At 40.2% G+C, this 12,508-nt stretch overlaps 1 protein-coding gene across 6 annotated transcripts in view; it reads right to left on the bottom strand.

Moving 5' to 3' along the window:
- Positions 1-10,508: 10,508 nt before the first annotated feature.
- Positions 10,509-12,508, bottom strand: part of zbbx (zinc finger, B-box domain containing) — a 68,714-nt gene continuing 66,714 nt past the window's right edge. For all 6 annotated transcript variants that reach the window (XM_039622246.1, XM_039622248.1, XM_039622250.1 and 3 more), the window contains one exon: positions 10,509-10,782. In XM_039622246.1, coding sequence (XP_039478180.1) covers positions 10,695-10,782 — 88 coding nt within the window. In that variant the 3' untranslated portion in view covers positions 10,509-10,694. The remainder of the gene's footprint in view (positions 10,783-12,508) is intronic.

Below are 12,508 nucleotides of genomic sequence, written 5' to 3'. Positions count from 1 at the left end.
TTGCAAAACATCAAATCATCAAATTACTGTAGAATTTCAGCTGAACAGTGAACAGCATAGACTGTATTGTAAGTATCAGCTGTATAAACAGCACTACACGGGTGGGTCCTGCCAAATCAGCAGCTATATCTTTAATTAAGATGAAGGGAATGGATATAGTAAGAAACGACAAACAAACAAGTCATTAATCACCTCATTGGCAGTCTCACACACACATAATTCTAAGTGGCAGACTAGAGGTATGTGTGTATGTGTTCGTGGGTATGGACTAGGAAAGAGTCAGAAAGGCAAAACGAGCAATCGGAGACAAACCTGGACTATAACAGTGAAGCAATGCAAGAGAACACATTATTTTAAAAGGGCCACAAATGAGAGAATCTGAGGGACTAAAGACCAGATGCTATGATGAAGATTAAAATACATGGTTTTGGTATAATTGGTAAAAAAAAAAAAAAAAAAAAAAAAAAAGTGAAATGGGGTGAAGAACCACAGGAAAACTGACAAACATTAATTTTTGGAAAATCGGAAAATACAATAAAATGGAAAAAATACAGCTGAATCCATCATATCAGTATTGGGTCTGATTATATTACACAACCCTCAATGTTGTCATTTTTATCAGAGATGGACATGGCCAACATGGCATCCCCCACAGGTCAATGAAGACTTCCAATGTGGATCTGGTCGTCACCATCTTGGTATTTTGAAATCAGATGTAATGGATTGGACATCACACAATAGGCTCATACAATATCGACATGTCAGTCACAGGGTAAGCCTACCTTATACCATGTACATTAATAAATTAAAAGGATATTTTTTAAAAAGAACATTATATTCAGTAAGGTAGGATTGAGGTGGAACGTGTTGCTTCTTTGGCACGATCTTTGCTGGCACGATTGTCATAGCAATAATAACCAATCACCACAATGCAAGCTAGCATATCTCAGGGATTTTAAATATGTCACTAAACTTCTTTACATTGACAGAGAGAGGAGTTTCACTAGTCTAGCACGTTTAACATCAAAAGGGGCTGCATGTGGCACATGACATTAAATGAGTTTGATTCCCCCTCCTCCAAGAATATTCACATAACAGGATTTCACTGGCCAACAGCCATGCTAGAGCGTCTGAATAAACATGATTTGACTAGCTGCTCAGAAGTTTAATTCCTCTTGATTTTCAGCGCAAGCAAAGCAAAGCAGTCGATCCATAATTTAGTTCAGCAACAGGCCCCGTTTAAAATGAATGAGAAGCAAGGCTGCTGAAGCCTCAGACGTGCCCCTGTGAACCCTGCCTAAGAATTGAAACTAGCAACTGAGACGATAAGCTCATCAGGAAATTGTTAACTGATGTCACAAAACAACTAAACCAAAGGTCATATTCCTATAGACTTTTACACAATCTGATTTCTTCAGCTTCTTGCCCCACTTGCTATTAGAAATAATGCATTTTTAAAGAAATGAATGCTTTTGCTTAACTTTTCAGACCATAAGTCCCATCTTTCATATATAACACACAACAGTGGTAATACCAGTTTCCCCAGAAAGGACCATTTTCTTTGGTAATATGCTGCAGCTCTTGTTTGTGTGTCATACAGACCAGCATTCAGCATCATCATCACGCTGAAGTTAATGAACCCAACTGGCTTTGGGAGGGATATGGAACGTCATACCCAATATATCAGTCAGTCACACACCCCACTGTTTCAGTCTTGACACACTCATAATAACGCAAACAGTGACTTGGAAAGAATGAAGCAATTACCCATTACAAATTTCTCATTGAAAAAGTAATACCTTAGGTGGTTGTTGTTGCCAATTTCAATGATTCTGTTATTATTTTGAAGGGCTCTACTGCCCCCACCCCACAACCCTGAATTGGATAAGCAGTTAGGAACATGGATGGATGGATGGATGGATGTTCTCATGCTTTTATTAACATTTAAGCCATTACTTCTCTTTTTCCAATATGAGCGCTACAGACTAATCATCTTTTTGACATTTAATAATGATGATGAGACACCACTGTGATGGCTTACAGGTACACGTGATGAATTAGTTGAACAGGTGCTAAAAATAGCCGCAGCTGTGCATAACAGACCCTTGTTAGTCAATCTCACATCCATTCGTGGATAATTGTGACAGTGGAACTTAAGCTTCTGCACATGTACCCATTTCCACAAAGAATGAGAGTCTGATTGAACACAATGAGGCATATCTGCAGCTTTATAAATCTAATAAAAAGGATGCATGTTGATATTTCTGTGTGAGTGTGGAGACAATGATACTTGACCAGGCTGCAGAGCTGAAAGGAACATCATCATCATTGTTCTACAGAGGTACAATGGCTGAAATGTAAGCATTTCCCATTCTGCAGAATATTCTCATTGTGTTTTGATTGGGTGAAATATTTATTTATTTGCTGAACATAGTAGTTATTCATTTAACCAAATATTGGACGAATAAGTGGCACATAGAAGGTGTCCTACATTGTCTTGAGACGTGAAAAAGCCTGAAAGTCGTGTCCTACACAGTCTGGATAGGATTGAAATGTCTTTTCAATACAGGCAATGTCTGCATTGGACTTGACACCAGGATATACCAGGAGTCCACATTCTCTCTTGTTTTTGTGGAAACGGTCTCCCCACACATCTAGTCCTGTTGCCAAGGTAAAATCAGCCTGTCCACTTAATGCAGAGGTTAAACTAAACCCTCCATCAAACTTGAAGCTTCACTCAAAATAGCAAAGCAACATAATGTTCTTTGGATTCATAACTGTGGTATAATTGCTGAATTTCAAACTGTAATCCCCAACACTGCTGGAGAATATAATCACTGTTTAAATACACAGCTGTACATGTAGGGAAAGCAATTACATGCATTAAAACGCCGATACATTTCCCATTTCCCCTCTCACATAAATAAAAACAACAGCAAATACACTTAAAGCTTCCTCTACTGCAAAATCTCATGTAAATGCACAGCCCCTCTTTTCCATCTCGACATTTTTAATTTAACATTATAAACTAAAACTTTTTCACCTTTCGTATTCTACACTTGACAATGTCGTCCTCAAAACTGGATCATTTTATAAATGAATGCATTATAATTTATCGGCTTACAGTAACACACATACACGTACGCAGACAGACTTTGTGGAGAGAAACTAGTCTAATGGGGTCTGAGCAAGGGATGCCTAACGAGGAGCTCTAACAGGTGTTTCTCATTAAAGCCAGAAGAAACAAATCCACTGCAGGAGAGAGAGTGAGAGAGAGAGAGAGGAGGAGAGAGAAGCAATATATCCCCGTGTTATTCATTAGTGTCTTATGCTGCTGATATTAATGATTCACTATCCATAATATCTCCCATCCTCACCACATACACACACAAAAACCAAGCCCGGGCTCATAAACACATTATATCACCCAGTATATTTCCTCATCTCTCCTTTGCTCTCTGGCCTTCTGTACTCTCTTAACATCACCGGCCACTTCATTAGGTATACCTACTCAACTGCTCATTAACGTAAATAGCTAATCAGCCACATGGCAGAAAACTCCAAACTCTTAGAGTTTAGAGTCTAAACACTTTAGAAGCGGTCAAGATGACCTGCTGAAGTTCAAACTTTGCCCTCCTTAGTATCAACTGAGCCTGGTTTTGACACCACAGTTTACCTCAGTATTGTGGCTGACCATGTCCATCGCTTTATGACCACGGTGTAATCATCTTGTGATGGCTGCTTCCAACAGGACAGCATGTAATGTCACAAATCTCACATCATCTCAGACTGGTTTCTTGAACATGACAGAGAGTTAACTGTACTCAAATGGCCTCGACAATGATGAAGTAAAAAATCTTCATCAACACGATGCTATTATGTTAATCTGTTAATAATATGTTAATATACCAACATCTCTGAGGATCTCCGAGGAATGTTTTCAGCACCTTGTTGAATGTGTTGCACAAAGAATTAAAGCGTTTCTGAAGGCAAAACTGGGTCCAACCCAGTGTACCTAATGAAGTAGTGAGAGAGTGTAGTTGTCTTTCTGCCCTCTGGTCTTTACTTCATAATCATTTCACCTTACTTACATCTGATATTTTTTTAAAGCTCCTCCTGCCAATACTCTGCTAATGGAATCTTTCTGAACATCAATTTCTTTGTTTCACTTTTGCTTAATGTGATTCCCACCATCTGTGATGGGAGAGCACCCCTTTTTTCTAGCGCAGGACCAGGCTGAAGACAGAACTGAGTCATGTTGAGTCAAAGAAAAGCTGTAACTAACAGCACATACAGACAGTTTGCACACAAGCACTCACACACACACATACATTTCTAACTTCTGTCTGGCGCATGGTTCTTTTCTCTCAAGGCCACACATTTTACATCTAGCCTTTACCCATTCTAATTAACCAGCTGGACCAATCCTTCACCCAGAGAGCTTCTCAGATTAACCCCAAACACCTTAAATATGCCTTCATCCTCCCAACCCACACATTTCAACTGTATCATCTCCTGTCCCTCACCTAACAGTGGCAGCACTTCGCTGCACATGGATGCCTCCTCTCCATTAACCACTGAACTGGACTGCGCCAAAACTCACGTGCAAGGAGGAGGAGAGAAGGGGGAGGGGGTTGGAGCTGCTCATTAAACACTTTGAGGGTCGGCAGAATTAATTACAGTGATGTATCGATTTGTCAGCGGGTCCCTGTGGCTCAACCACTGCACTGGGAGACTGCCACCGAACTGGGGGGAAAAGAGACAAATGGAAGGATTAAAAGGGAAAAAGAAAGATGATGTGGGAAAACAAGTGGAAGCAATAGAAACCAGCCTAAGAAAAAGAGAAATAAAGGGGGGAGAGATGGAGGAAGAAACCATAGAGATGGGTGGGGAGGACTGACTGGCAGTAGTTAGGGAGAAATAGCTGTTCATGGAGTGATGGAATAAGTGTAAGAAGACAAGGGCCAGGTGTAGCTAGAGACAGGCAGAGGGAGGAAGAGAAGAGTTGAAAATACATTTCCTTATCAAACTGGATGGCCCTCTCCCTCCTAGTGCAACCCCCATTTCTTTCATGTCCTCTGTTGACCTTTCCTTAATTTCTATCCTCTACCTTCTCAACCCCTCTGTTCTTTATATTTTCTCACTTCATCTCCCTCTCTCCTCCCCTCCATTATAACTTCCTCTGGCTGAACCTTTTGTCCAGGGCACACTGTACTTCCATCTCTAGCATATGGGGTCATTTAAGTATAGATGAGGCCCATAACCTTGAAAGTTATATCAAGGCACAACTAAGTTAAAGCTGGGCGACATGTGAGGACATGGCCACGGAGAAATAATAACACTGTCCAAAGAAGAAGCAGGGTTTGGGTTAAAGAAAATATGAGCATAAACAAGATTTATTATATTCTGCTATTTGCCTGCAAAGCTATTCCATACCTGTGCTACGCGACATCCATTCACAGCCCGGGACTAATAGCGTAGGCACATACAGCCGTCGACACAACTTACTAGCTATGAGGCTTTTTTTATGTTTCACAATGACAACACATATTCTCCTTCACCTGTAATGAGGTGGCAAGACTGCAACCGACAACATAGGACAGGATTAGATGGCAAATATGCCTACGGCCAAGCACAAAAGTAAAAGAAGCTGCTCGTTCATACAGCTGCGAGGTACACAGCATACTTGAAGAGGCGAGGAAGGAAAATATAAATGAGTGCGCTTCATTTTTTTGTGGGGGGGGTCAAAGGTGACCGTGGTAGTTAAGCACTCTCTGCATCACTACATACATACACAGACACAATGCCAGACCTGGGGGTTAACAGGATATAGTCATACTGTTATTTTAATATTAAGTAATGTTGGAGTGTTTTATAACCACAGTAACATGCTTTTGTTTTTTTGTCTTCCTTTAATCTAGTCACTAATCATCCACATTAAATCCACTGAGGGGTGAAGCGAAGAGGACTCATACAAATACGCCGCATTGTTGGGAAACATGGGTCCTGGCACCAATTTGGATGCTTTCAGACAAGATTGCTGAAGACCCTTCTGAGTTTCTTCCGGGATCATAAAGACCACATTGAGGTTACAGTGCAATATGAGGTGTCACTGTACAGTTTGACGTTGAATATGAATCGTTTGCTTTGCCTTCACAGCACATAATACAGATATAAGAATATTATATTATATATAGTGAAATGTAACATGCAGAAGCACGTTAGCATTTTATGGAACAAACTCAATATCATATCATAGATGGTAAGCATGTGTTGCTGCCATCCTGTCGCCCAGTTCCTGAGTTTATTCTCACAAGGCAGGGCATCTTTATAAAAATTCACCGTGCCTAGCCATCTATCTTAGGTAAGTCTGATGTAACTCTCCAACACATATTCTTAAGATCAGATAGGAGAGACACCATTTCAGGTACAGATTAAGAAACTAATCTCGGAGGATATTCTGTCAATTTGACACCTTTAAGGCTTGCAGCAAAATGGAGAGGCCTCCTCTAAATGCATAATCCTCTACACCTACAGGAGATTTTCGACTGATGTGTTTGACAGCGCTCTCCACTACAATCATCAAAACGCCAGATGATGGACTATCATTTAGAGGGTGCTTTCTTCCCTGCAGTAGAGTTCCAGACAATCAATGCCAATGTGCAACAAAGCAGTTTTGGTAGCAGTTCTGGTGGCGAGCCAACACCTTAATATATCAGTTTCTGCTGGTTTTTGCTTTAATCTGCCAAACATCTCATTTTGTACAAAAGTAGCGTCCGTGACACCAAAGGGCTGCACGTGTGGCTCACACCAGTTTACTCTTATCTCACTTTTAAATCTGGGCTCACGCCTCCTTATTAGTTTGTTCAATGACTGTTCAAAATAACATTCAGGGAACACTGGTAATGTCACTAGTCCTTTAATTGGCTATTTAGCTGCAACATCCTAAGTGGTAAACACAGACAAGTATCACCTTAATTTGTTTACATGCCAATGCGCTACTTCGAGGCAATTCTTCACTACCACTGCTAACAGCATTTTGTCTGCCCATGACATTTTGGCAATAGGGCAAGTTTATTTTATCAATATAACTAATTTATTGTCAATAGCTTTTTAAAAACTTTAAACACTGAACACGTTCAAAATGATTTTTTTTTCTTCTTAACTGTCGTTTCCCTGATTGTATATCCCTTCCCTTCATTGCTGACTCTTCCCAACCCCAATCTAGACGACTGCAGAACAATTAAAAGGAAATTAAAGACTACACACGTCAGCATTTAATATTACAAATGCGTCCACTAACACTTCATAAAAAGTGGCGAATGAGTAGAGTAAATAACACTGTTAAATATTAGTGCCTTTTCTGCAAATTTGCCCATTTCTCAGTTTCTTTGTGGACTCAAAATGTTGCTTGCGTATGCAGCTGCCATCCTTCGTGGCACAATAAAGGCGACTTGTGAGACTCGGTAAACAGGAAAATCTGTTCAGGGCATTCTGGGTGAGGAAATTGGAATGGGTTTTCATCAGAAGACAAGCGAGGAAGATATCCGGAAGCGAATCAAAATTCTTCCACGGTACAACCCAATGAAAATAACCACTAAAACAACAAAAACATGTGCACTTAAAGAAGAAGAAGAGACAGTTAAAGACGGAGAGGGAGAGCTGTAGCCGAACCAGTGACCAGTTTCAACTGTTTTGGGGTTAGAGCTAAAGATTGAAATTAGCATAAAAAAATGTATCAGAAGTCAACGTGAAAACAAAAGAAAAAACAAAACTTGTGAATTTACCCCAAAGAAATATATTTAAAACATGAGTTACTTTCATAGTCTGGCATATTGGTATGCCTGTTTTTTGTAATGCACCCAGTCTGAACTCCAGTTCCTGAGAAGGGTCAGGTAATATAGTGGAGTTAAATGTCAACTCCTCCAGTTTCACTGTCTTTCTGACAGCATCAACATCACACACAACTCCAAATCTTACAAAGGTCAGCTCTCTTTTTCGTCTTCCTGTTTGCATGCATGTGTGTGTCTGTGTGCGAGGGAGAGGAGGGAGAGAAAGAGGATCGAGAAGAAAGGAGTGCAGAGATCTCAGAGTTGTTTAAACCCAGCCTAGCAGTTCGATATCCATCAGATTTATGTCTCTGTTATTTTCCTCTCCTAAACAGTAAGTGATAAACTCAGTGAAGGACACAATAACAAAGATCTACCTTTTCACCTCTCTCTCCTTGTCTATCTCTTGGTCTCTCTGTCTTTCTCTCTCTGTCCCTGTGCTATCAATCAGCCTTGTGGTGATTGCTGTTGGATTACAGGGCTTTTGCTGTCTGCTCCCAGCGATTAACGTCAGGACAAATAAAATAGCCCTATATCCCTCCATAGTGACTGGAGTTAAGACTAGAGCCGTGTGCACAGAGAAATGCATTTGCGCACGCACACACACACACACACACACACACACACACACACACACACACACACACACACACACACACACACACACACACACACACAAAATAACATGCAGTGCAAAAATTACCCTTCATCCTAAATGCCATCAAAGTTAGCATCTATCCACAGCGGCTATAGATCTAACTAGGCGTGTGCATTCATTCAAACGTACATCTTGCAAACACAATTAAAAGGAAAATAAAAAAACTCCTCTGACGGGCTAAACTACCTACAGCCTGCTTCCAGAGATGCTGACTGCCCACCCTCTCTTTTGGAAACACAGAGCTAGTGTGAGATTATTCTGTTATCATATGCTACCTTATATATGTAATTAAAGTAGTTGAATTAGGATACTGCTGTAGGTCATATTATACCCCTTAATATAGAGTGTGTGATCAGTATGTAGTTTTAGTTTGCATTATACTTCTGACTTAAAAGAGTGTGAAAATCATTAGACCTATTGGATTGACCTGTATTATTCGACACTGTTGAATGTGTTACACTGTTTCTTGACATTTCATACTGCTGAATCATGAAGAGAATGTTGTGTGCAGAAGACCTTGTGCCGAGAATAGAAGAGACGACCACATTCCATACCCCCACCTTTACAGAGAGCAGAAAGACAGGGAGCCGAGGTCATAACTTAGGCGCCGTAAGAGAGAAAGAATGTGAATGTTTAGGCTTTTACGACTAGGTGGGGGCCACTAGGGGCTATAAAAGGCTGAGTAACCCGTCACCATTTTGAGACTTGCTGTGACCCTCTGCAGGCAGGTCTCCCCATCATGATGGTTCTTATGCTCTTAAGTGTTGAATTATATGGAAATAAAATATTGTTGATTGAGCATTTATACACCGAGTATTGTCCTTCCTTCAGCCCAAAGATTAAAAGAACTGGGAGATTTTAACACTAGGCAGGCAAACCACTCCGCTGCACATAATGAACTCTGATGGTTGTGATTATCCACACAGTCTGACTGCTTGTCAAAAATCACACACTCAAATGCATAACCTGCTCCACTCGTGTATGAAACAGAAGTGTTGAGTGTTCTAAATATTAGAATAAACAACTTTGGTTAACGTTTTGCTGTATTACGCCTATTTTTAGTCGGGGATACAGAAAATTGTAATCCAGCATCTGGCATCAAGCCACCAATCATCAGGGTTTTGGCCATGCGTGTCCTCCATAACATTTCTACAAGCTTGCCCCTCATACAGCAGGGTAAAAACAGCTTTAACATTGACTGTCATTCTGCTTCTCAGTTACAGAATGTATTTGGCAGTATTATACAGGCGTGATATTCTGCTGTATCTACCTGTTTGTCCTTGTTTGATCCTCACACAAATATCGGCTGGAGATGAAGTAGTCAATGGTGGGTTGTGAACTCAGCTGAGGACAGTGGCAGTCGTGATAGATTGGGACTGGCTGTGGGGAATAATAGAAAACAGCAGAGCTGCAGAAAAACACAAACATACATACTAACAAACACCAACGGCGCATGTACACATTCACCATGGAGACAACAAACCAGTTCCAGCAACTCGTGTTTATCTTCTCCCACTCCTGCACACACATGCAGAAAGATGGCAGCAGCAGGCACTGACACAGTTCCTTATTCCCTGCCTTACAGACATTATTTATCACCTGCAGGAGTCTCCTCTGTGTGTGTCCATGTGCAGACAGTCTGACCTGATCTAGTGCCACCCTAACCTTATTAAGAAACAAAGTGATGACAACAGAGAAAAATGTTCTCCCTAACCCCTGCAGGTAAAATTGGCACAGCAGCAAACTGTCCCTCAATGTCTGTCCTTTAATGCACGTCTCAGACAGCACGCGCACACACTCTGACAAACACGCCGTCAAAGGGATCCAAGCAGACTCCTGCTGAGAATAAAGCCAAAGTCACCATTTATCTTCATGTCAGCTCCCCTTCTGTTGCCAGTCGCATTGTTTTTGTACCTTTAGCTAATCCATCCACAGGAATGCATCTCACAGCTGCTGTTCAGTATAAGAACTAACATAAACACGGTGTATGGCAAACAAGGGCATACAAAAAGAGACAAACAATAAATCAAACAGCATTTATTCATTGTTCAACAAGCATTACACTTATATTTTTTCAGATTATTGCAGAAAAGTTTAGACTTATGCGTTTAAGGGTGTCTACACCAACCTTTAAGAATCATGAACACAATTTAAAAATGCATCCACTGTGGGATTTTTCCTGCATGACTGTCACGCACATGTGTGCGTCAGGGTAGCAAGAGGACACTCTGTCGATCTCTCTTCACCTCCTCCTCATCTTCTTCCTCCTCTTCTTGTTCAGCGGTGACCCCGCCTCTGCAAGACAAAATCCACCAATCAAAGGGAGAACGTCTTTTACTCATAAAACTCAAATACCTGCCTATGATCAAAGAACAGATGCGCTATTCTTTTTGTAACTACTTTCAGATGTGGATATCAAAAATTCTCCTCCGCCAGATGAGATTTGGAAAATGTAACAGATGGACAGCTGAAAGTGTAGCTTGTGTGTTAACAGGCATCTGTCATTGCCAAGGTGGAGTTTGATCAAATTTGATTAAATCTGAATCCAGTCTAGTCATTTAAAAATCTAAGTTGTTTGATTTGTGTGAAACTTACTAATTAGCAAGTAAATAAAGAGCTACCGTGGTAATAAAAATAAAACAAATAAAAGCAAACCAGGACGAAGGAGTAAATATTTTGATTAGGAAGTTGCTGGCCATTTTCTAAACACTCATATTAAAGTAATACAATTAACCCCACCAACTGTCCCTACAGTCTTCCCTTTCTTTTTTGCTTCAGGCATTTAGGAGAAGCGTTTCCCGCCTGTATTCAGTTACGATGACACCAAATTACCTTGGGAGTCATAAAAAACGCCACCCACCTCCAAATAAGAACGACTCACTCTATTGATGTCATCTCAGCCAGCATGTGCAGTGTTCTTGCTTTTATTGTAATTTTTTCAGTTCGACTTTTTTAGTGCATTTATCCACTTATTTTTCTCAAATGTTTGATGTGACTCACAGACTTAAACCATAACAATGTTACATGTTCAAACGTGCAGCTTGCAGAAGAATTTATTAATACAAACAAAACAGAGGGCATCTTATCCAATCATCTACTGTAATTGATGAAACATACTAGCTAATTCAAACTTCAAATATTATAGCGAAATACTAGTGACATCGCATTATATCCAGTTACAGCATCAGTTAAATGTAATCACAAAAGTAGCCTAGGTACTGTCTTCTCTAAAAAGTTTGAGTAATAATTATGATATCTTTGACTGTACAGCACTTTTAAAAACACACAGTTACCTCACGTGCATAAATACAAGTCATTCAGGTGTGTCATAATTTTGCCAACGCTTGGAAGAAGGCCCAAACTGTCATTCTTGAATGACAGGAAATTGATTTGTATGTTCCAGAAAAATCCATAAATCACCACCAGGCTCAAGCCTGCCATGAACTGGAAACTGCTGGAACACCAGCTTCACAAAATTTCTTCTGGAGAAAAGTTTTATGGTCAAACAAGATAACATTTAAGCTATTTCACCATAATAGCAAGAGGTATGTTTGGAGGAGTAAAGATGAAGCTTTCAAACCTAAGAACACTGTACCAATTGTCAAGCATGGTGGTAGCATCACACTTGCGTGCTGTTTTTCTGTCAGTGTCACTGGTATGTTCCAAAAAGCGAATGGAATGATGAGGAAGGAGGATGGCATTCTTCACCTCAAATCAACAGTTAGATCATTGAAACTTTGAATATATGTATATATTTGAACCTGTTTATATACTTTTGACCCTGTGTAGAATTAGAGAAAAACAGGCATTAAGATGTATGAATTATACAAAAACGTGGTAAGTATAAAATAACTGCTTAACACTTTAGTTTAACAACAACTTAACTTTGTAACTCTAGTAGAGGCTGTGCAGTATTGTCACATCACAAAACTGAAAATATTTTCTACCTGGGATGTTGTATCTTGGGTCGAGCTTTTAACCACTTAAGCCCTCCTTTATCACCATGTAACCCACCAGTAAT

The sequence above is a fragment of the Oreochromis aureus genome, linkage group 14 (assembly GCF_013358895.1).
Source record: "Oreochromis aureus strain Israel breed Guangdong linkage group 14, ZZ_aureus, whole genome shotgun sequence".
Classification (NCBI taxonomy): domain Eukaryota; kingdom Metazoa; phylum Chordata; class Actinopteri; order Cichliformes; family Cichlidae; genus Oreochromis; species Oreochromis aureus.
Note: the sequence above shows the minus strand (reverse complement) of the source record. Positions and strands in the feature narration are given on the sequence as shown.